The sequence below is a fragment of the Candoia aspera genome, chromosome 2 (genome assembly GCF_035149785.1).
Source record: "Candoia aspera isolate rCanAsp1 chromosome 2, rCanAsp1.hap2, whole genome shotgun sequence".
In the NCBI taxonomy this organism is placed as follows: Eukaryota; Metazoa; Chordata; class Lepidosauria; order Squamata; family Boidae; genus Candoia; species Candoia aspera.
This window is the reverse complement of record NC_086154.1, coordinates 28,846,493-28,872,679: the sequence shown is the minus strand read 5'-3', so window position 1 is coordinate 28,872,679 and position 26,187 is coordinate 28,846,493. Positions and strand designations below refer to the sequence as shown.

Here is a 26,187-nt window from a genome sequence, read left to right as displayed (position 1 = left end):
CACGACGTTGTTATCAGCTTTTCTTCCTGGGAAGTGAAGTGCTTGAGCACCCCTGCCTTCTAAAAGGGAGCCCCGAAGTAACGTTTGCTGCAAAAAGAGCCTGGAGGGCACGTGCTCTAAACGGGGCTGCTCTGAACTTTTTTTGGCTGTTGGCAATTAAGAGGATGAAAATGAGGTGTGCGATATCGCTTACTTAAAAGGGAATTATATCGGTTTGATTAAGAGCTAGGAGAGCCCGCTACGAATGGAAGCTGATGCCCAGGCTGGGCAGAATAAAAAAATCTCCGGAATGACGTCATGAAAGCGGAAGCGAGGCGAAAGCTTTCTCCCCTTTCGTGGCCGCTACCGTCTGACCGGCGCTTTGCGTGACTATGGCAACGGGAATTGGCGTCACGTGAGCGGTATCCGCAAGCGAGGGCGCCGGCTTGTTTTGCTACGTGGAACCTGGAAGACCGCGCCTGCGCGGTAATGCAACTATCCGCCTGGCGTGTGCCATATCCGGGTTGGTAGTTTCTGTCATGGCCGACGACGGACGGCGGGGCGAGAATTACAGGTCTGGTTACCGCTGAGGGAAGTGAGGAAGGGCGCGGTGGAGGGGCCGGCCCGGCGTAAGGGAGGAAAATGAGTTGGTTCAACGCCTCGCAGCTCTCGACCTTCGCCAAGCAGGCTCTGTCGCAGGCGCAGAAGTCCATCGACCGAGTGCTGGATATCCAAGGCGAGGAGGAGGAGGAGGGCGAGGGGGGCCCTGCCGGAACTGCCCTGTCCCGCGTCGGAGAGGCAGGTAGGTGACCGCGAGGGAGGAGGTGGAGCGGCCCCCGCTGTTTGGGTCGGGTCGGGCTGGGCTGGTGCTGAGGGACAGTTACTCCTCCCCGCCCCTTCCGTGAAGGAGCGAGCACCACATAAGCGAGCGGCACCCTTCGCTTGACACACCTCCCATACCGTCTTGCACGCCTCCGTTTGTGGCATCCTTTCGTTTGTTTGTTTGTTCGTTTCTTCAGTGGTGTCAACTTTGTTAGGTCTGCTGTCTTGCGCAGGCTTCCGTGTGAAGAAGCTCTTCGAATATAATAAAACTTTGGGCTAAACATAAAGAAGATTGTGCAGAAAGTAACCGGTCTACAATAACGTTATTTCTGTAATCTTATTCTGCGTATTGAACACACATCTGCACATCTGTGTGTGTGTTCTTGGACTAGGATAGATGTTAAACAGAGATTGGGAAAAGTATATTGAGAACATATGCAACTCTGCTACTGTCCTCATTGACACCGTAATTCTGTAAATATCTACTAAAATGTTGCTATTAAGATTAATGGATTTCACTTCCAGGAACCTGGGAATAAAGTTACATCCCTAATTTTCCTTAGGTTTGTCCTGATATTTCTAACACACACTTCTGTTTTTTTCACACACTTAATCTTTATTTATATTAAATCCTGTCAAGCTTGAATTACGAGGATAGAGGGGATAACGGTTCACAGACACTAGAAAAGTATCACATTTCATGCCTGTTAACTGATGCACTGCAGTTGTGTTGTGATACATACTTCCTGTTCTCATTTTTTTGTAAGTCCATATTTTCTTCATTTTCTTTGGTTATATACTGTGAGCATTGTTATACAATTTTATGTATGGCTTTCTTGGTCTACAGAAGATTGAGTAACCTCAGTATAAAGATTACACTGTGGTTTTGTAATTACACTATCTGGTCCCAGGGGAATGTTGAACTTGTTTTTCTGAACTGTAGTTTGCCATGGCAAAGCTAATAGGTTACAGAGTATCGGTTGTATTGAAATGGTTGGAAAAACAAACCAATTTAGGAGCTATTCTAATTGTTTTTGTAGCACAATGAATACTACTTAGAAATAAAATAATTTATAATCTCTCCTGCTGCATAGATATTTAAGCTCCTCCTTACAGAGTCTTATTTCCATAATTTTTCTTAACAATTGCTCTGTAATTTTAGTTATTCAAATACTTACATCAAACTTCCATTTCTAAGGATTTACTTCCAGAAAACACCAACTCATCCCCAGAACACAACATCCAAGCAGACAGGGGGCAATCTGCCATGACCCAGGATTAAGAATGTAACAGTCTGGAATTCTCCAGAAGATTTGGTTTTGGAATCATGAATTTTGCATATTCCTAGCTGATTCACAGTCAAGCACTTTGAGTTGGGTCTGAAATCTTGTAATGATAGTTGTTTGGACTCATATGCTCAGTTGGGTCTGAAATCTTGTAATGATAGTTGTTTGGACTCATATGCTCAGTTGTTCTTGGCTCTCTTTCTTTTGCCCTTTCTTCACACATTGTTTATTACTTATGGATTTACTTTATAATTTTCCATGCACTTTTTTCCTCATTATTTATACAGTTAATCAGAATTCAGTTGACTGTATGAGTAGATGCATTAAGTAGGTTGAAGAACAGCTTTTCACAAAAGAAAGCCAAAACATGAATTGGTTCTGATAACTCTTTTCTAAGGACATCAGTTTACCTGAATTATGCTCTATATCTTATTAATTTCACATATAAATATTTTGATTTCTCCCAGACTTACATATTTTGCTTGATTAAACTCCCTAAGAATTATGTAGGTGTATCAAATTCCCATTCCCATTCCAGGGCTGTCGAAGGAATATAATTCAACATCTTCCTGAATAAAAGCCTTTGATCCATAAAATGCAGATTGTGTGTGACGTTTGGTCTAGTGGTTAAGGCTCCAGGCTAGAAACCAGGAGACAGAGAGTTCTAGTCCTGCCCTAGGCATGAAAAGCCGGCTGAGTGACCTTGGGCCAGTCATGTTCTCTCAGTCCAACTCACCTCACAGGGTGGTTGTTGTGGGGAAGTAGGAGGAGGAAGGAGTATTAGCTATGTTCCCCAAGTTATTTGTAAAAATAATAAAGGCATGAATGAGTGTGTGTGTGTATATATATAATTTATTCATTTATTTATCAAATTTGTCATCGCCCATCTCCTCCGAATGGAGGGACTCTGGGCGGTTTACAGCATAAAACAATAACTATACAATAAAATTCCAATATAAAATATAGACTAAAACCATTTTAAAAACTACCAAATATAATAAAATCCTGATGGCTATGGTCTCATTCAATCCTTGCATAGGAGGGGCACTTCAAGGCACTAGCCAACCCCAAGTATGATTATTCTCCCTGCCCCAAGCCCGATAGCAGAGCCAGAAGGCTAGGAGCGATGGGGCTAATCTTACCTCCTAGGGCAAGATGTTCCAAAGGGCGGGTGCCACTGCAGAGAAGGCCCACCTCCTGGACCCTGCCAGATGGAATTCTCTTGCAGACGGGGTCCGCAGCATGCCCTCTCTGCATGATCGGGTGGGACGGGCTGATGCAATGGGGGTGAGATGGTCCCTCAGGTAACCTGGACCCATGCCATGTAAGGCTTTAAAGGTGATAACCAACACCTTGATTGGACCTGGAAGCAAACTGGAACCCAGTGCAGCTCGCGCAGTAAGGGTGTTATGTGTGCTGATCTCGGAGCACTCATCACTGCTATCACCAGCTATGCTGGTTGAGATACAGTTTTTATTAAAGTCCTTATATGATCAGTGCAAAATTTCCTAAGCACTGATAGAATAGCATTGTGAGAGAGAGGTCAGCTCTCTCTCCATGTAGCAATGGTTCAGTGGACAATAAACTTATTTGGATAACTTTTTTTTTTTACTGCATTTCTGTCACACCATTCAAAGAATGAATAGTATTCAAAGGTGATTAATTTGTTTTGATGTTTATTAATTAAACAAATACTGTTAAAAATACTACAGTAAATACAAAGTCATTATACTGCAGCAATATAAAAGTTTATATGTATATAAAATATAAATAGCATTACAACTCTGACTCAGTATTGAAAACTTACTTGCATACTAAAGTTATGCTTACATAAAATATTCAGCAGAAATATGAGAAAGAGCATGTGCACTAATCTGATTTGTCAGGGAGTTCAAAAGTCTGAGAGTAGCACTGAATATATGTTAACTACATTTTGTATTATATGGACCTAACAATTATGGTTTACTGTTAAGAGAACAAACATTGAGTATCCCTCCTGCTCCCGTTTCTAGTATGACTAAGAGAAGGAGGTTACAATTTTTCACTTCAGCTTTCATTTGATCGCATTTACTGTTATGTCTAAGATATAAACTTTGGCTACTTTTAATTTGTTTTGATTAAAAAGCTTGGTTTTTCACCTAGAGATTTAGATTTCAGTAAACTGTACTAGACTAATTCCAAATTATCTAGGTTCTGACATAAACCTTGAGATGCAGTCAATTAAAAATGGAAGCAGAAGGTTCTGAAGTTTTAAATGAAGAGGAGAACTTCAGAAATGAAGACAATTTGTTGTTATGCCTGAATATAGCTAATACCTGCAACTTTTCTTCCAGCTTTCTGGGAGGGTGTTTTTTTTTTTTTTTTATAAAGATAAAGGTTTTTTGAGGGGTCACAGCCAGCGTCCTTTAAAGATACAGAAGGCTAGAGACCTTGTGGGTATATGCTCTATGCTCTAGTAGTATATGCTCTATATTACTGATCTGGATTGTTGTGTAATTCTTTACGTAATGCTTATAATGTTTAATTGTTTAACTTTTTTTTTGTTCTCATTTTGTGATAGGAAAAAGTTCTCTGGCAAGTGGAAGATGGGATACTTCTACTTGGGGGGCCAATACAAATGTAGAAACTCAAAGTCACCCGATATCATCTCCTGCAGCCATTACCAAACCAGTTCAGAGAACTGTGGTAGATGAATCAGAAACTTTTTTTAGTGCCTTTCTCCCACCAACAGGTGTCCAGAGCATACAGCAAAGCCCAGTGGTATCTAAGCCACCTGCCAAATTGCAGCATCCCAAAGAAGAAATAAAAAGCACACTGCAGGAACCTCTGCTTGTTGACCTGCCAGAAACAGAAACAAAAGACTTTTCTATAGAATTGAAAAGCTTTAATAATGGCCAGCAAAACTTAGAAGAAAATAATTCAGTGCTTAATATCAACATCAAGTATGATGGAAACAGTAGTAAAAGCACTGATCAAGAAGCATCTTCTCAGAATCTCACGGTAGCAGAATCCACTTCTGTTGTGAAGTCAGATTCAAGGAATGATAGATCTGGGCATGTGAATGATATCTCTACACAAGCTCTGCCAGCAGAGACAAAAAATTTGGGTTTGGATACTAAAGAGCAAAAAAGTGAGGACAGACAAAGCAATACCCCTTCACCTCCAATTAGCACTTTCTCCTCAGGAACATCTACAACTAGTGATATTGAAGTTTTGGACCATGAAAGTGTTATAAGTGAGAGCTCAGCTAGTTCAAGGCAAGAGGCAGCAGATTCAAAAGCCAGTCTCCATCTGATGCAAACCTCCTTTCAGCTTCTGACAGCATCTTCTTGTACAGAATATAATCATCTGGAAGACTTTCACAAATTGACAGAGAGTTGCTGTTCCTCTGATGCTTTTGAAAGAATAGACTCCTTTAGTGTACAGTCTTTAGACAGTCGTAGCATAAGTGAAATAAATTCAGATGATGAATTGTCAGGTAGGGGGTGTGTTTCAACTTCCATCGCTATCAACTCTCCAGCTCTAAAAAGTGATGAGACTGAACCTATAAAAAGTATGTCTGATGAAATCCTAAATGAAAATCCCGTACTACCCATGGAAGAAATGGAAATGGAAGAGAGTGGGCGAAGTGCAACTCCTGTTAATTCTGAACAGCCTGATATCTTGGCTGTTTCAGTGCAGACTGATGAAGAGCAGAGCCAGAAAGAAGGGAAAGTGGTACTTCAGCTCTCAAATGAAAAATTATCTACTGTACAATGTGAAAAACAAGAGCTTTGCAAGGTAATACCTATTTTTTGTTGTCCTCTTGAGATGGTTTATGTCATGTCTCTACAATGGAAAGTGGTGTGGCATTCTTTGGTCAGATTGTCAATGGCAGCTTAGTTTAGGCCTGTCTGCCAAGACCTGTTTTGATGTGTTTTCTGTTTTAACTGCCCTTTTTTTGGCTTGTTTGCATATCTCTGCTCTTTTTGCCTACAGGTAGACCTCTCTTAACTATGGTAATTGGGACTGGAATTTCTGTCAGTGACAGAAGTTCCAGCACTTCTGGTTGCTGTCATTAAATGAATCCTGTGCCATTGTTAAGTGCAACATCGCATGGTCACCATTTGTAACCTCCTATTAGCTTCCCCATTGACTTTGCTTGTCGGAAGCTGGCAGTAAAGGTCACAAATGGTGATCACGTAACTGCAGGACTCTGTGATATTGCAACTGTGAGCCGATCACTGAGCGCCCAGATTGTGATCATGTGACCCCGGGGACACTGCTGTTGTTGTAAGTACGAGAACTGGTCATAGGTAGCACTTGTTCAGCACTGTTGTAAGTTCAAACAGTCGCTGAACAATTGGTCGTTAAGGAGAACCACCTGTTCAATGCAAATTATAAAGTGACTTCTGCAGCTCCAATTTATATTGACATTCACTTCTGTGGATTAAATCATAGCAGCTGTAAAAAGTATATTTGCTTTGGGTTCATTGAAGCATATTTGTTAAAATCCAAGCCAGATTTTATATCCTAGCAAATTGGGGGGGGGTAGATTTTTTTATCTCACCTTTATTATTTCTATAAATAACTCAAGGCGGTGAACATATGTAATACTCCTTCCTCCTCCCATTTTCCCCACAACAGCAACCCTGTGAGGTGAGTTGGTCTGAGAGAGAGTGACCGGCCCGAGGTCACCCAGACGGCTTTCATGCCTAAGGTGGGACTAGAACTCTCAGTATCCTGGTTTCTAGCCCGGTGCCTGAACCACTAGACCATTAAAAACAACAGTAGTCATAATTTTGCAATGGAGAGAATAACTTTTTCAATAAAGAAGTATTTTATGCCACACATTTCATCCAAGAACCTGCACTTTATATTGAAATAACTCTGTGGAATAGGTTATCCTGTCAAAAAAGTGATAGGTTCAGCCTCTCCAATGGGCTTCAGGGCTGAGTGAGGCCAGGAACTTGAGTCTCTTTAGACTTTGTCAAAAGCAGATAACTGCACAGTTCTATATATACTGGTCAGTTGTTTGTTCTGAATAAAAAATAATATCCTTTGGAAAGTCCCCCAATAGTCCTAACTTAATCTTAAATCTCTTTGTGGCATTAAAGGAAGTTTTTAAGAAGAATGCTGGGTTTTGCTTCTACAATAATGCCCTAAAAGACATCTATAACAGTTATACCACTTTTGTCTATAATCTTCAGATTATTGATTCACTGACGGAAAAACTAGAGATGAGGGAAGCACGTCTACTAAGTGTTAGTAAAGAAAAGGCATACTTAGAAGAAACCTGTGATAACCTTAAAGAGTAAGTTTCCTACTGAGAGCATGATACAACATTGTGATCCCTTTGTTTGTAAATGGATTTGGATGCATTTTGCATAACATGACTTTTTGTGATTTAAATTTAATTTATTTTAACAGCTCATTTAAAACATTGAAAAATGTTTAAATGAATAACATAAATGAATAATGCAGAGGTGGAATCTGTCTTAAGAAGGGTAAATATTTGTTACAGAAGGCAAAACGGTTAGACTCTGATACTACCTAAATTTATACTATATGAACTGTGTCAAGGAACTTGATAAGAGCTTGGCTCAATAGTCATTAAATGAGAAAAATGTGACTGTGTGGCCCACTGAGAGGGTTCTCTTCCACGGATGATACTCAGTTGACTTTGCACTTGTTTCAGCACCTTCAGCTAGAGAACTGAAAAACACAATTTTCTCTCAGAGCTATTGTTTTATGTATGTATTTATGCAAAGATTTTATATATATGTCAGTAGACACATAATTATTTTAACTGTTCTGTGTTTAGTGAAATCTTCAAAATAAAAGAAGAGAATAGTAGCATTTCATCTCTTAAGGAAGAATTTGCTCAACGAATAGCAGATGCAGAAAAAAAAGTTCAGTTAGCATGCAAAGAAAGAGATACAGCTAAAAAGGTAATTGATACCCTTTGTTTATGAATTATATATGTCAATCTCTGACCCAAACCATAACAGTTATTTTGGAAGCCACCGTAAATGTGCTGAAACAACTGTTAAGCTGCAGAAATTTGATGTTTGGTGGGAAAAAAAAACCTGTGCAATATTGGCTGATCAGACCTCACTGGAAGTGTTCTGACATAGTTATGGACATATTTCAAGCTCAGTACAATTTAAAATATTTCATACACCTCAGGAGAAAATCATAGACCTGGAAGAGGTCATTTAAGCTATCAAGTCTAACAACTTGCTAAGTTCAGAAATAGAAATCAAAGCATTGATAGTTGGTTCCATTATTAAACTGTGTTCTCTATTTGGAATATTTTCCTAAACTTAGCCAGAATTTCTTCCTATAATAGTTCCATGTGCTGCCTTCTATAGTGGTGCAGAATAGGGCTTGACTTTCTATATCCTTTCAGGTACTTAAAGAGTGGTATTATATCCTCTCTCTTTTCTTCTCAAGGCTCAATATACTTCCTTCAATCTCTCTTCATAGGATTTCATTTCTAATCCTTTTCTCTGAATTTATTCTAGTTTGTCTGAATCTTTATTTTTACTTATTTTATGTTTTTACTTGGTTTATATGCTGCTCTAATCATAACTTTACTCTGAGCTGCATACATATCCAATACAGTAATTGGATTAAAAACAATATACAATTGTATTATAAACAATATAAGAAATAGATCAAAATACGCCAGACACTGCTAACAACCAGTCCCATACAACACTCCCCCCTGCAGAAGGGATCAAAGACAGCATCTCAGACCCCAAAAGCCCTCCAGAAGTGCCAGCTTTTAATAGCTTTTGGAAAACTCAGGAAGGGCTGTTCCAGTAAAGGAGGACATTAACTGGGAAGGCTTTACTTCATGGGTCCTGCAGATGACACTTTCTTTTTTTAAGTCATGGTCAATATATACAAATAATATGAATGAGCTGTATTTATTTTAGGAAATAAAGGTTCTCAAAGAAGATCTAGCAACTAGGTTGAACAGCAATGAAACAGCAGAATTACTAAAGGAGAAAGATGAACAAATTAAAGGATTACTGGAGGAAGGTGAGTATGAAGTAATATTTCACAACTTAAGTTTAGAAAACTATAGGTGTTACTTGAAAGTTTAAATTCATGATTCATTTTAATATGTAGCTGAGTCTAAATATATTCTTGGAATTCTTTTTATGAAGATTTTGTGAACTAATATGCAGGAAAGCAGACATAGTTGTCTCGTATCTACTTGTGGTATGTTGCAGCTCTAGAAGGTACTTGGAGAATTGGATTTGCCTCAAATCAAATCTAAACCACAATACTTGGGACCCATATATGCACTGGAAGATCTCTGTGTGGATTCTGACTATTTCTCCTTTATGGGGAAATACCAAGATTTGCATACTGAGAGTTCCTGTAGGGACTTTGGTTCATGCTAATTATTAAGGCAAATTCCACTATGGCACATTGCCTTTCTTCCAGATGAGTACTGTATTTCTGACTATGAAATTACACTGAAAATGTACAGTACTGACCTGTTGGACCTGAGGAAGTGGACAGGATCCTACGGACAGTAAATGCCACCACATGCCATCTAGAGCCATGTCCCTCCTGGCTAGTAAAAGCAGGCTGGGAGGTGACATGTGGTTGGGTCCATGTGATGGTCAATACATCCTTGGGAGAGGGGGTGTTTCCGGCGGCCTTTAAAGAGGAGTTGGTACACCCCCTCCTCAAGAAGCCATCGCTGGACCCAACTGTTCTGGACAATTTTCATCCAGTCTCCCACCTCTCCTTTTGGGGGAAGGTGGTTGAGAAAGTGGTGGCTTTGCAGCTCCAGAGTGTCCTGGAGGAAACGGATTATCTAGACCCCTTTCAGTCAGGTTTCAGGCCCGGTTATGGGACGGAAACGGCACTGGTCGCACTTATGGATGATCTCTGGCGGGAGCGGGATGGAGGCAGTGCCTCCATCCTTGCTCTCCTTGATCTCTCAGCGGCCTTCGATACCATCGACCATGGTATCCTTTTGGGGCGGCTCGGAGTTGGGGGTGGGTGGCGTAGTCTTACACTGGTTCACCTCCTTCCTCCAGGGTCGGTCCCAGTCGGTGTTGATAGGGGAGGAGAGATCGGCCCCGCGGCCCCTTCTTTGTGGGGTGCCACAGGGATCAGTACTCTTCCCTCTCCTTTGTAACATCTACATGAAACCGCTGGGCGAGATCATCCGTCACCATGGGATGAGGTATCATCAGTATGCTGATGATACTCAATTGTATATCTCCATCCCGGGTGAAGTAAGTGATGCCGTGACCACCCTCTCCAAGTGTCTGGGGGCTGTGGGGGCCTGGATGGGGAACAACAGGCTTCAACTGAACCCTGGTAAGACCGAGTGGCTGTGGGTTAATGGTTCTTCTGTATCCGGGACATTAACATCTCTGGTTCTGGATGGGGTTGCGCTGCCCCAGACAGACCCGGTGCGTAACTTGGGGGTCCTCCTGGACTCACGGCTCCTGCTCAAAGAGCAGGTGGCAGCCATGGCCAGGAGAGCCTTTGTGCAGCTACGTGCTGTGCACCAGTTACGCGCCTTCCTGGATCGGGAGGCCCTTCGAACAGTCACTCATGCTCTTGTTATCTCTCAGATAGACTATTGCAATGCGCTCTACATGGGGCTACCCTTGAAAAGTATCTGGAAACTCCAGCTGGTCCAGAATGCAGCTGTGCGAGCTGTTTTTGGTGCCCCTAGAAGGGCACATGTAACACCACTGCTGCGCGAGCTGCATTGGGTACCAGTTTGCTTTCGGGTCCAATTCAAGGTGTTGGTTATTACCTTTAAAGCCCTACATGGCATGGGACCAGGTTACCTGAGGGACCACCTCTTCCCCATTACATCAACCCGTCCCACCCGATCATGCAGAGAGGGCATGCTGCGGACCCCGTCTGTAAGAGAATTTCATCGGGCTGGGTCCAGGAAGCGGGCCTTCTCTGCAGTAGCTCCCGCCCTGTGGAACATGCTGCCCCCGGAGGTGAGATTGGCCCCATCGCTCCTGGCCTTCCAGCGGAGTCTGAAGACCTGGTTCTGCCACCTTGCTTGGGGTGGAGAGGGGAATAGATCTACATGGGGATGGTTGCTATAGATCACTCCTCCAACACTTGGACTGTTTTAAATTCGTCACCACTTGGATTCTTTATTTTTACCTCTATATATATTATTTATTACTGTATTCTATTCTGTGTATTTATGGTTATGGTTTTTAATCGATTGTTGTAAACTGCCCAGAGTCCCCCGACGGGAGGAGATGGGCAGGGATAAATTAGATAAATAAATAAATAGTCATTATTGGATTTTGCACTGGAAGGTTTTTAAAACAGTGAAATCAATAAGCTGGATGTTTATCTCTTGCAGGTTGGATGAACATTTTCAGTATCTCTTTATAGATGTGCATTATTTAAAGATATTATTTTGTCTTACTGGATGATAGGTAATGAAAGCCCCATACTGATGAAGCTGGTTCCTAGATGTAAACCTTTAGATGTAAATTCTTGAGCCAGAATTTACATCTAAAGGCTTACATCTAGGAACATCTAATTGGCCTTCCCTGCCACTACAAGTGACTGAAGTAATCTAGGAGGCAGTATGTGTGGTTTATTTAGCATTTTATGCAACTTAGAGGTTCTGTTTTGTTCCTTTCCTAACCGTCAGGAATTGTCACGCATGGTTTCTTTTGGTTTATGACTCTGCTTATTAGAAGAACAAGCCAGAGTTCTCAGTTTGGGTAGCACTGAACAAATCACAATGAAGCTCTTCAGATCTGTTTACCCATTCCCATTAGCAAGAGGAGCCATGTGAAAAGCAATAGATTAGTGTAAATGAACACATTGCTTGTTCACTCTGATATCCAAATGCCCTTATTTTGAATTCAGTGGTATTGTTACGTCAGAACAGATATAATTAACAAATTCAATTTCTCCTGCTTGCTGCCATCTTTGTTGTTGTTTATTCATTTAGTCGCTTCCAACTCTTCGTGACTTCATGGACCAGCCCACGCCAGAGCTTCCTGTCGGTCGTCAACAGCCCCAGCTCCCCCAGGGACGAGTCCGTCACCTGTAGAATATCATCCATCATCTTGCCCTTGGTCGGCCCCTCTTCCTTTTGCCTTCCACTCTCCCTAGCATCAGCATCTTCTCCAGGGTGTCCTGTCTTCTCATTATGTGGCCAAAGTATTTCAGTTTTGCCTTTAATATTCCCTCAAGTGAGCAGTCTGGCTTTATTTCCTGGAGGATGGACTGGTTTGATCTTCTTGCAGTCCAAGGCACTCTCAGAATTTTCCTCCAACACCACAGTTCCAAAGCATCGATCTTCCTTCTCTCAGCCTTCTTTATGGTCCAGCTCTCGCAGCCATATTTTACTACTGGGAACACCATTGCTTTAACTATGCGGACCTTTGTTGTCAGTGTGAGGTCTCTGCTCTTAACTATTTTATTGAGATTTGTCATTGTTCTTCTCCCAAGGATTAAGCGTCTTCTGATTTCCTGACTGCAGCCAGCATCTGCAGTAATCTTCGCACCTAGAAATACAAAGTCTTTCACTGCTTCTACATTTTCTCCCTCTATTTGCCAGTTATCAATCAAGCTGGTTGCCATAGTCATGGTTTTTTTGAGGTTTAGCTGCAAGCCAGCTTTTGCACTTTCTTCTTTCACCTTCCTCATAAGGCTGCTCAGTTCCTCTTCGCTTTCAGCCATCAAAGTGGTATCATCTGCGCTGCCATCTTTATACAACCCTAAATCATCTGTGCAGAATAGGAGGGGAGATTGAAGGGAGGAATGGAACTTTGTGCAAGCAGATTATAATATTATTACTTGTAATAAATGCATTCAACTGCTTGAACAATTTGGGTGGTCACCAGTTTGGGTGTAAAAGTTATACTCCTCTGTTAGATATGCATTGTATTAGCTAATTAGATCCCTATTTCTTTTCAGGAGAAAAGCTTTCAAAACAGCAGCTACAAAATTCTAACATCATTAAGAAATTAAGAGCCAAGGAGAAGGAAAGAGAAAATACTAATACAAAGCAGAGTAAGAAAATTAAGGAATTAGAAGAAGAGTTGCAGCATCTGAAACAGGTTGGATTAATTTTTAGACTTTTATGCTGCACTCATTCTTCCTGGGCTAATATATTTTATTTTTGTAACCTATTTCATAAGGCTGAAGGCAGCATCCGAAAGGAAATGTACTGAAATGCAGTGCTGTTAATTTCAGAGCTATTATGGTAGAGCTCGAGCTTCCTGGTCCAGAAGTTTATGTCTCAAGCAGTGTGAGCAGACAAACAGGAATTGTTCTATAGAACCTAATAGTTTAATACAGCAGTTTCTAAACTTTGTGATACTGTGATTCTGTAAAGTAATAAATGAATTTGTGCAAATCCCTTCTTGAATAAAATTAGTGATTTTATTGAGGTTAGGTGTGGGCAAGAACTTAATAGGCAAAATTAATAAAAGATATGTAACTTTCATCGTACTTTCTTGATTTGCTTATTTTTATTAGCACTGTTGTCATCTAACTTTTTTCTTACTATCCAACAAACCTTTTCCATTTTCAAAGGCAAGATTTAAAAGAATAGGAAAAAATACTGAAATTTGCTAATACATGTATTTTTACAGACACTCTTAAAGATTATGAACACAAGTGTGTGCCACAGTGGAAGTCACCAATCAGAGGGAAACCACTCACTGGTGACAGTGCCACTGCGATTGGCAGATGGTTTTCATAGATGCATCGACCCACTTCTCAAAATTCTAAGCAGTTTCCCCCCCTTTGTCCCTGATCCTTTAAAAAGCCCTTAATTTTTTTTGCAACCTCCTGTAAAATTGCTCCCAGTCCTCCTAGTCTGAGAGTCCCCAGTTTGTTCATCAGGAGAAAGCAGGTTTTGAGGTGTATGGATCCTAGTCATGTGGAGAACTAAAGATAAGAGGCAGTATTTTGAATTAGACATTGAAGTAATACCTTCACATGTACTTTCATACACTTGTGAAGGGCTTCAGATTGAGCAAAGAATGGGGTTATATTCAAATCCCTACTATTCCTGACCTCCACACTTTCCACTAGGAAACATTTAGTCTTCCGACTTATATGACCAGCTTCTTGCTTCCTAAAGTATGATTAGCTTATTTTTTAAACTTTCCTTTAGCTGTAGCCAATAAAACAGCAGGCATATGCTGTCCCTGATGCAATTGACTGCATCTGGTAGGATGAGATAGAAGTAAGGAAGAGGGGGACAGAATTATAAACAGCCTGTTCAGGCTGTGAGGAAAATGTAATATTTTGGTCCCATTAGTTCTGTATTGGGGTAATTTCTTCTTTTGGAGGCACAAATGCAGAAGTGTATAGCATACTCTTAACAAGTGCTGCTAATACTGTTGACTGAGATTGCAGGTAGCAATGCTTGTATTTATCTATTGAGCTTTGGCAGGTTAGCATTGGAAATGGAAAAGTGTGATGCTATTCAGAGCTTTATTTTGGAGGCATTGCCAAACTGCTGTATTTTTATAGCTGTTGCAAGAGAGCCAGGTTCATAATACTAAATGTGTGCACTCATATGCATTATAAAGATGCTTCTCTCAAACCTCTAGCCAAAGAGAACTATATATTTTATTGCTGTTGTTCATAGGATGTTGAAATGAATCCAACTGCTGTTGCTTGCTGCTTGCTGGGTTTGGTGTGACAGTTGCACTGCATAAAGAGTAATTTTCTCTTGCTTTCATGTTTCCTATGGGAGGTTTTTTTTTACCTTTTCAGTGTTTTATTTTAAATAATTTTGAAGGCAATATTTCTGAAGGTTGGGTGCAGAGACATTCAACATGAGCTATCATGACCCTTATTGTTAGGCTCTAGAGTAAAAAACTCCAAGAGAATAGTGGTTTATTTCAAGTTCCCATTGTTCTCTTTTGCAGAACATTTGAAATAATTTGAGTGCTTTTGCTCCATCAGAATACATGGTATTCAGGAAGTTCCAAGGAAAGTTTGTTTTCTAAGTTCAAACGAAAACTTTTTTCTTTTCCATGAAAATGTCTAAATTTAAATGGGGTGAAATGAATTGATGAACCAACACATGGTTCACTGAATTGACTAGAAATAGTCTGATTTGTTTTTACTTCTTACTAGCAAATACATAAATAGTTAATAAATCTTAGGAAATATGTGCACTTTTTAATTTGCCTTAAAAAAAGTTAAAAATAAAGGCATGGAAGTACACCATTGCAGCAGGGCTATCTTTAGCTTTTGTCATAGCCACAATACTTTATGCAATAATTAAATACCTGGCTGTTTTTTCTTCATTGCTTACATTTCTTTTCTAAATATGTTTTTGCATTCTGACAAAAGTAAAAGGTATTCTGAAGGTCATTTCTCCTTTTATGCATATAGTAATTTAAAATGCTTTATAAATTAAAAACTATAAATTAGATTATTAAAGCTTTTCTTTATGGCAGATATTGGATGGCAAAGAAGAAATTGAAAAACAACATAGAGAGAACATTAAACAGCTAAGTAGTGTTGTTGAATGCCAAGTGAAGGACCTTACACGACTTCAGGGAGATCTTGAAGATCTTGAAGAAAAAAACAGAAGTGTGCAGGCAGCTCTTGATAATGCATACAAGTAAGTCTGTTATCCGAATAAGGAATCGCTTTCCCTTTATAGCACTTAAGTATTGCATTGTACAATACAGCTGCTATTTCGTTTTAAAATATAGTGGGAGTCGGGGGGCAGACTGCTCTCAGGGAGGGTATCCTCAGCATGTTGTATTGACGCGGACCTTGCCAGCCTTCAGAAAGATCTTGGAAAGCTCCCCACTCCCCAAGCACTGGACCTAGATGGTACATGTGCCCATTTTATTGCCTGCAGCTCAATATATGTTTATGGATTTTTGTCGTATTTTGGTGTTTTACTTCTCTGTTAGCTATGATGGCAAGGGGGTAGCCATATAAATTGAAATAATAACAAATAATACAACAATGGAATACAGGATTATATCAGTTGTTAAATTATAAGCTTCTACATGCTTGGCACCATTTTCCTCTTTTCTCCTTTCTGTACCCCCAAACACCTTTTCGTTGTTTTTATTATTGCTCTTGGTTGGCATTTTATATTTTGTATTTTATATTTTATATAATCTTTTTGTTTCATGTTATTTGGTTTTTTTCCTGGTTTGTTTGTTTTTCTGTTGTATGGTGCCCAGAGTCATGTTGTTTGAGTTGGGTGGCCTTATAAATCTGTCTGTCTAAATAAAATAAACCTGTCCCAGATATTGCTTATAATTCTAGACCACATTTGGAGGATTCAGAGATACAAATATTCAAATATAATACAAGGGGACTTTTTTTTTTCCAGAGAACTTGCAGATCTTCACAAAGCTAATGCTGCGAAAGACTGTGAAGCGCAAGAAGCAGCATTAAGTCATGAAATGAAAGTTAAGGAGGAACTGGGTTTAATTCTGGAAAAGGCCCAGGAGGAGGCTCATCAGCAACAAGAAGCTTTAGCAATTCAGGTAAGTGTTGAATTATACGTTGACTAAATCTTGCAGGGAGTGTTGTTATAATTCTGTATTTTGCAATGCTTAAATTTAACATCAGAAGAATGCATTTTGAAATACCTTCTGTTAGATAAGCTAGTTAGATGTCTTCAAGCCATGCTTAAGTCATGATTATACACAGACAAATGCTCCCAGCAATAACCTGCAGTTCTTCCCAAAACGTTCCAGTGTTCACTTTAATACTGTATTGATACTTTAATACAGTATTCAATTTAATACATTATCCTTATCTGTTGTTTTCTCTTCTTCAACTCTGCTTCTCTCAACTTTGCCAAGCATAATATTTTTTTCTACTCCATCTGTTCTCATTGTGTGCCCAAAGTTTGTAAATTTCTGCTTTCTGATCATTTCCTCAAGGAAGCAGTTTTGATCCAGGAGTGATTGGTTGGTCCTTCTTACAGTCCATGGTATTTTAGTAGCCATTTCAAATCCGTATTTTGAAGATATTTTTGAACCAAGGTACCTCAAATGAGCTAATTTACAGAATGCATTCAAAATTTCGGGACCCATGACTCCCATGAAATAGAAATTCGGCAATTTTTATAAAAGGCCAGGAGGGCCTTTGCGCAGCTTTGTGTTGTGCTCCAGTTACACCCTTTCCTGGATCGGGAGGCCCTTTGAACAGTCACTCATGCCCTTGTTATCTCCTATATTGACTATTGCAATGCGCTTTACATGGAGCTACCCTTGAAGAGTATCCGGAAGCTACAGCTGGTCCAGAATGCAGCTGCGTGGGCTATTTTTGGTGCCCCTAGAAGGGCGCACATAACACCTCTACTACACGAGCTGCATTGGGTGCCAGTTTGCTTCCAGGTCCAATTCAAGGTGTTGGTTATCACCTTTAAAGCCCTACATGGCATGGGGCCAGGCTACCTGAGGGACTGCCTCTTCCCCGTTACTTCAACATGTCCCACCTGATCATACAGAGGGGGCATGTTGCAGACCCTGTCGGTAAGAGAATTCCATCTGGCGGGGTCCGGGAGGCGGGTCTTCTCTGCAGTAGCTCCCGCCCTCTGGAACATCCTACCCCCGGAGGTGAGGTTAGCCCTATCGCTCCTGGCTTTCCAGAAGGATCTGAAGACCTGACTCTGCCACCTGGCTTGGGGCGGGGAGGGGAATAGTCATGCCCAGGGATGGCTAGTGCCCTGAAGTGCTCATCCCACGTAGAACTGAATTAGATCATAGCCATCTGGACTTTATTTTTATCTATATTTATTAGTTATTTGTGATTGTATTTTATATAGTGTATTTTTATGTATTGTAATTATATATTTATTGTTTTATGGATTATTTTGTTCTAAACCACCCAGAGTCCCCCTGGTGGGAGGAGATGGGCAGTGACAAATTTGATAAATAAATTAATTAATTAAAAAAAACATTTTATGATATAAAAATTATCATAAAACATTTCCTGTGGTCAACTGATGTTTGACTGGGCTGTACAGTTCAGCATTGGCTACTTTCAAGGCAGATACATCTTTGAATGTCTCCCTGAATTTTTCAAATATGTTAGAAGCTCTGCCATTGTTGAAGGCATTGAGGAAAGTGGTAAGGAAATATTTCTAAAACGATTACCCAACAGATCATGGTTTGTCTAGTTATGAATTAATGAATCATTAAGACAATTATGTGGGAAACCACTGAGCTGCTGAAACCTTTAGAGTAAAATATAGGGGGGAATTTATGTATTTCTAATGGACCACTAGCTTTGAATATTGAAGTATACATTTGTCTGTTACGCCATGTAAGTATAGCATTGTTCTTGTGCCTCATATTATTTGCTAGTAATCCATATGATGGCTAAAATATTAATTTGTTAAGCAGAATAATTGTTCCAAATATAATTTTCCTACGTCCAGCAATCTGAATATGTTATATGACATTACTAGGCTAAAAATGTGCTAGATTTGCATCTTAAGTGTGTGGTCTATTGTATCTTTATTTCTGTTTTACAGGTGGCAGACTTGAGAATTGCATTGCAACGTGCAGAACAACAAGCAGCTAGAAAGGAGGATTATTTACGCCAGGAAATTAGCGATCTTCAGCAGGTATTGTAGCAATTTCTTTTTAATTGACATAGTATCTCTACCTCTTCTGTAATGTTGTAAAGCTACAGTGGCAGACGTTTTCCTTCTTAGCAATGCTAGTTGTGCTAGAAAGAACAGTGTACTGCACGTAACACTGATCAGCATCCTTTGGGCTGTGTTTCCTTTAAAGAATTTGACAGTATATAATGGATCTGGCAAAACTTCATGTTATTCATGATTTTCTTGAACTTAAGTGGAACTTACCCAACTTTCAATTTCAGAGACTTCAAGAAGCTGAGACTCGCAACCAAGAACTCAGTCAAAGTGTTACATCTGCTACTAGACCTTTGCTCCGGCAGATAGAAAACTTGCAAGCTACCCTGGGAGCACAGACCTTGTCATGGGAAAAACTGGAGAAAAATCTTTCTGAGAGGCTTGGTAAGGCAAAAGATTGTCAGTCTCTCAGACTGAATGTGTCAGAAACCTCTAAGCAAAGCACTTCAGTTGATTATGAATATGCACATATTCCTGGAAGAGTTAAGTAAATATGGATCTGAATCTAGAATTTCTGTTGGGAGTGTGCGTCTAATTAGATTGGCTGGGATATCGTGAACTCTAATTCATGACTAGAAAGCACACTGTATAGCGCTACATAAAATGGGCTTTATGGCTTCAGTCATGTTAATAGAATTAAACAAACCCCATGTCTCATTTTGGCTTTAAATGTCAGCTGGCAATCTCAGTCTGTTTGCCCAATGTTAAAGAGTAGCTTGGCTTTGTTTGCAAGCTAGTGCTGCATTTGTACGTGCTGCCAGTCTAGTACAGAAACAGTTCTGCTATCCCCCATCCTACCTGGCATGCCACCCTCCAGGCAGCAACAGCTTTTCTTCCCTTTTTCATTTCTATAATGTAGTTTCACTACAGCCCACTAAGTGGAAAAGAGAGTGACAGTATTTTGGGGGACTGGGCTTTGTCATTCCCATGTTTGTAGGAAGCATCACAGGCCAGATGGGGAAACTCCCCTCCTCTGGAAGTAGGTAGGAGGATTGCAAACGTGGAACCAGAGGAGGAGAATGGGTCTTTTCTGCAATCCCCAATAGTTCTTAGTAGCAGAAAGGCTCTGATTTGTCATTTGTTTAAAAACAAATCAGGAAAGTAAGAAAATCATTGTTCAGTGGAGAGAGAATGGAGATGGGGGGTTTATGGCAGGTAGTCTTTCATGCCCTTTGTTCACAAGGTTGTCACATTTCCCACTCCCACTCTTTCAGCGGGAAAGCAACCTATACAACACAAAGGCAGCACTCTAAAAATGTCATTTCCATTTTCATGTGTGTGCAACACATCCGAAGACCAAACTAGGTGACATGTTGAATGCATAAGTTTAATGTATCTTGTTTTTCCTCTTAAAGTTAATGTATGGGGAGGTATACATCTGAGTATAGAAGGCAAATGCATGAAAAGGTGAAGGAAAAGTCAACCTTCATCTTCTTATTCTTATATCCTGAAGATATCTTCCTGCAAACCTGCCACTGTCCTAGTGGCAGATTCTCTCTTAGGAAAATAGCACTTCTGGGGTTGGGGAGAAGGTGTCATTAAAATTGACACAGAAGAAAAGAATGAAGCCCCCCTTAATGTCTGTGCAGTGTAAGCCCATGCCTTGCAACTGTTTTTAAAATAACTGTAAAACACTTTTAATATATTTGGATTGACTAGTTTGACTGTAGAACTGCTTGGGCTTCCTTAACATTTTTCATCAGAAGTTGTGCTCTTTCTTTCTCTAGTTAAAATCCCTAATTGTAAACTCATAATAATTTGTAGTATAACATATTTATATTCTTGATATTAGGAGAATCTCAAGCTGCCTTGGCAGCACAGACTGAAAGAGAGCGTGCTGCTACAGAAGAACTTCTTTCCAACAAAATCCAACTTTCTTCCACGGAATCACAGAATAGTCTCCTGAGACAAGAAAACAGTCGCCTTCAAGCTCAACTTGAAGCAGAAAAATCCAGGCTTAAGAAACTAGAAAATGAAAACAATCGGTAAAATTTTATAATCTGTCAATTTATGTAAAAGAATGCATGCACATGGTTCAAATAATCAAGCTGGGGTGTAATTTAAAGCTTACTTTAAAAACTATAACTCTAAAAAAATTTGAAAGCAATTGCTATAACACTAAGTCATATCATATATTATGACCTTAACCAATAATACATTTGTGAGTAGGTGCTGTTATCAGAACGTGCACCTGTCATTCAAGCACACTCAGTAGCAACTAAATCCATCTGTATTGCTGATAAACATAGATGGTTGCTAGTATCACATAGCCAAGCTGATCTACTGTGGATCTTATAGATCTATTGTATATTGGTGCAAGCCATAAGCATAATTATTTGGTGAACCGTTGAACTTTAATGCCAGTTCAGGATATGTGTAATACCCTTTTTTCTGTAACTTTCTTTTCACACAGATACGAAGTTGAGCTAGAAAATCTTAAAGAAGAATATGTAAAAGCTGTTGAAGGGGCAAAGAAAGAAAAGGTTTGTTTAACCAACAGTTCTTTGGTATAATGTTGCTTCATCAGGGGAAAAAAATCAATAAGTAAAGGTATATATTTTGCTTTCTTCAGATGTTGTTATCAACTCAGTTAGAAATGGAAAAAATGAAAGTTGAACAAGAAAAAAAGAAAGCAATATTTGTCCAAGAGTCTGCAAGAGAAAAGGTACTTGATCTTGAGTGTCCAATAGTCCTGGATGTGAAAGGCATAAACAGATGTTGGGAGATGGGAGTACTTTGATTTTTGTTTGTTCTTAAAGTATCACCTTTGCCAGCCAACATCAGTATAGGTTCTGCTTTATGCATGAGCTATGTGCTTTGGGTAACATAGAATCTTTCTTTCTTGATGCATGGCCTACTATTGCCTGTTTTACTGGGTTTCCCCTGCTGGTTCTGTTTTTCTCTTGGTTGTGTTCAGAAATCCTCTTTTACTCTGTTGGAATATTAACTCTGGCATAATTTAAGATGCTTTCTTTGGTTGTATGAAATAAATTATACCACAGACACAAAACAATAACAATTTTCAGCAAAGCATCAGATGCTAACAGGAAATTGAGTACAGTACTCATTCTGCTGCCTGTGGATTTTTAATGGCTTCCAGGGAGCAACAGGTTCGACATATAAATTAAAACAAAAGGGGCAAATCTAGCAGAGCATTTCGTTTAAACTATTTGAAAGTAAGACAATTCTACTTGTAAGACAAGAAACAGTGTTTTCTATGTCTTTGTCATGACTGCAATATATTCTTTCTCCAAAATGCTATTTTGCATTTTTTTTAATCTTTTCTCCAAGGAGCGTAAATTATACATTTCATCAACAATGGAAACAGTGTCAAGCACCCCAACTCTCTCACGCTCAAGCTCCATAAGTGGAGTTGATATGGCAGGTCTCCAAACATCCTTCATATGTCAGGTATTGTTCTGTACATATTCCAACCCTTATTTTGCTGTTTGTATGTATTTCTGGAACATCATGTTTTAAATGTTTTATTAGCATTTTTGCTGAATCCAAGTAAAGCTTCTTTGCTCAGAGAAGAACATATTTTCAAGTACTTTTGTCACCAATTGTGAAATAGAGATGGTAAAGGCTGTAGAGCAAAATGTGGGGCATAAATAAAATTAGATTGTTGTCTTATTCCACTTTTGGTGAATTCAGATTAAAGTTTAATTTATATATCCTATATAACTTTTTACTAATATCAGATAATCAAACTATTTTGCAATAAACTTTGTAGAAAATTAATTTCAAAAATGACATTGATCATTTTGCTACCATTATTGCCAAGGCAACCTTTAACTTAATTTCTTAAAAGTTATTTTCATCTTTCATATGTAATCTCTTTCCAAACCATTAAATCCTTAGAAGAAATGTAAAGTACAAATGTAAAATACTGACTGGCTAGAGGTCATTTAATGCCTGTCATGGGTGAGCAGGGATTTCTGTCTGCTTGGTCTGTCCATGGTGCCATACTGTCACATTTAACTTAACATTATTTTGGTACAAAATCATAAATAATTATTTTGGCCCCAGTCTAACTGATCTGCAAAGTATTCAATTTCATGGTTATATCACATTGCAGGATGACCCATATGATCATTCCTTTGGTTCAGTGACTACGAGTGGGACCAATCTCTATGACGTAATGAGAATGGGAGCAGGCTCGAGTATTATAGAAAATCTCCAATCACAATTAAAATTACGGGACGGAGAGATTTCTCATCTCCAGGTAAACTGAGAATCATGTATGAATTCTTTAGGTAGGAATGCATAATTGTCAGGCCCAGCCCAAGAACGATGAAGAATCAGTCCATCCAAAGTTCAGTTCTTTATGTGCTCACACCCTATAGACAGAATCTTGCCAGACTAAAGCTACTCTACCTAACCTAAGGGGAAATAACCTGGGAGGCTCTAGGGCGGGGCTATGCTGTACCTCTTCATTTTCCCACCATTGCTTCCCCAACCGTGCCGCCTCTTATCTCTTCCACCTTGGAATGTGCTCCCTCCTTCCTGAGAACCAGCGGAACTGCTGAAATCCACCACATCAATCAAGACTGATACCATGCCTGTAGGAGTAATTAACTAATCTAGGTTCAACTGTAGTTGGATTAATATAAGAATCAGATGTTTTAGATTGTTTTTGTTCTTACAAGTCAAAAATAAGAAAAAAGGAAACTGGTTTATGACTCTAGCCTTACTAGGTAGACCTATTGGCAGAAGGAGCCAAACAGGTGCAAGCAAGTAGTTTCAAAATTCTGGTTTATTGGGACATCCAAACAAGTCCAATATTTATTTAATCATTGATCAACTTCCTTAGGGCATAAACTTTTATTTGTTTTATCAAACTGGTTATTTTAGAAACCACATGAAGCCTTTTTTTCATTTATTTTGTTTTTTTGAATTGGGATAGAACTGCAGATATGTAAGGATGCTGTTTTGTGGGGCTGCTTCACTTTTAAAATATTCCTTTTATAAATACTGCCATCAAATGATAAGACCTAACATTTACAGACAGTTCGGTTGACCAATTAAACTCAGCTATTTGTTTAAAGGCTTGTTAAATCAATTTTAACAAGTAACTATTTCTGTTCACGTGCTCATATTGGCTGAGAAGGCCATTCTGTACATAAGTGGGAATGGGACATGTCTACTATTCTAGGAGATCTTGCACCCTGAGATATGGCTGCCCTAGGTTGCACAAGGTTCTGCAACGGGAAGGGAAGTTCTCCTTTGGTCTCTGACCATCAATCATTGAATCAAAATGAAGTTCAGAAAAGCCTAAGTGCATAAAAACAGATGTCTGGATCCCACTTAAATTACAGAAAGCTATTCAGAACTATTTTAAATACCATGTCTAAACGATACTGAAATGACAAGGGAGAAATATCAGTTCAAGAAGAAATGATGTTATCTTATTCAATACATGTCTTATCAGCTTACAAGTTGGATACCCTGTACTAATTGTTGGTAAATCATCCTGCTTTTAGTAAGCACAGGGCTCTGTACTAAGGGCTGTGAAATCTCAAAAGGTCTGCTTCACTGATGAAAGTTTGAGGAAAGGACCTTAAAATTGTTTTGTGAAGTAACATAGACTCCTAGTAACTGTTTTGCTTGAAGTAACGATTACTTTGGTGAAGTAACATAGTCCAAAAGAGGCTTTTATGTGGGAAGAATGCCTGCACAGAAGCCTTTTCTGGTTTTGGAATGTTGATTTTGTGGGCTGCATCTCTTTTAATTCAAATCTGAGTTTCTTTGCACATTAGTAAAGTATGGCTTTCTTTCCATTTAGTCATTTTACTTCACGCTTTGCATATCAGGTTAGAAGATGTGGAACTTTGCAGTCTTTCCCAAGCTCACAATAGCCATTCAGACTTACATTATAAATGTTTATTGAATTGCTTTAAGAATTGTTCTTTATTTGTATCCGCCTCTTACTCTGCATACAGTACTATAAATACAGAACTTAAGTTTGCACTCAAAACACTTAACTAAATGAAAGGCAGATTAATAATTTAGTGAGTGGATTTTGAAATCTTATTGTCAAATATTGATTATTTTAGTTGGAAATTGGAAACCTTGAAAGGACTCGATCAGTAATGGCTGAAGAGCTGGTGAAATTAACAAATCAAAATGATGACTTAGAAGAAAAAATTAAGGAGATTCCCAAGTTACGTGCACAATTAAGGGTAGGTTTTATTCATTGCTTATATTTAAATTTTGTCCTGCAGAATTTATAAATGTGTCCCTATTGTACATGTAGTCCTCAGTTAATGACCATAATTGGGACCAGGAACTCCATCACTAAGCAACATGGTCTTAAAGCAAAAAATCATGTGACTGCACTGACTTATGACAGCAGTTCAGCAGTGGTCATTAAGCAAATTACACATGGTCATTAAGTGCAACATCACATGACTGCAACTCATGACTTCCTACTGGCTTACCCATTGATTTTGTCGGAAGCCAGCAAGGAAGGTTGCAAATGGCAATCACATGACTGCAGGATGCTGTGACTGTCATAATTGCACAGGGTTGCCAAGCACCCAAATCGCAACCATGGGGATGCTGCAGTGGCCACAACTTCGAGGACTGGTCGTCTCATTCAGCGCCATCGTAACTTTGAATGGTCACTGAACAAGTGGTTGCTAAGTGAGGACTACCTGTATATGTAAAATAATTTTTCTAAAACATAATAAAAAAACTAGAATTTCCCATATTTAATATAACTATTGGAATGTAAGCATCAAATGCTGTCAATTTACTTCAGAATAAACATAACGGAGAATGTTACTAATCTAAAACCATACAGTGAACAACAGGAACATCCTTTTAGGGAACTAGTATTATTTTTTACCATAAAAATTTCTAGTCATTCATTATCTAGATATATCTCTTGCAAACCTAGTACTTAGCAAAACAATATTAAGATCATACAGATTAAAAAAATGGCAAGAACACAAAATGCAAGATAATCTAGTGAAACAGAACAAAATATTGAATCATTTAGAAAGCAACAGAATCAGTGGGTAGCAAATAGTGTTTTGGCTGCTTAAGAACTTTTATATGTTATATTAAGCAAAAAAATAATGATGACAGAAAAGAGTAAGAATCTTTGTGGAGAGCAATTTTATAACTACTGGGCAATATTGTTCTAGGATTTGGATCAGAGATACAATACCATTCTGCAGATGTATGGAGAGAAAGCAGAAGAAGCAGAAGAACTGAGGTTGGATCTTGAAGATGTAAAAAATATGTATAAGACTCAGATTGATGAACTTCTGAAGCAAAGGCATAGCTAATTATTGTTTAGGCTTTGATCTAAAAACAATGTTGCATTAAACTGTAGAGATGTTTCTGTAAATGCAGTTAATCTGTAAAAAAATTGTACTATAAAGTGATTATAATGTTGAGTTCATATGTTGGCAGGAATCATTGTGCTTTTATGATGACTGGCTGTCAGCAATTAAATTATTTGTTAATATTTAA

The 26,187-nt window shown here is 39.1% G+C and overlaps 1 protein-coding gene across 1 annotated transcript; it reads left to right on the top strand.

Moving 5' to 3' along the window:
• Positions 1–482: 482 nt before the first annotated feature.
• On the top strand, positions 483–26,187 carry TMF1 (TATA element modulatory factor 1). Its single transcript, XM_063291550.1, has 17 exons — positions 483–781; positions 4,648–5,867; positions 7,277–7,380; positions 7,891–8,017; positions 9,011–9,116; positions 13,017–13,159; positions 15,524–15,690; positions 16,423–16,579; positions 18,580–18,672; positions 18,933–19,089; positions 20,498–20,690; positions 21,119–21,188; positions 21,278–21,370; positions 21,997–22,116; positions 22,784–22,930; positions 24,762–24,887; positions 25,857–26,187. The coding sequence occupies exons 1-17, from the start codon at positions 622–624 to the stop codon at positions 25,998–26,000; spliced, it is 3,327 nt and encodes a 1,108-aa protein (XP_063147620.1). The 5' UTR covers positions 483–621; the 3' UTR covers positions 26,001–26,187.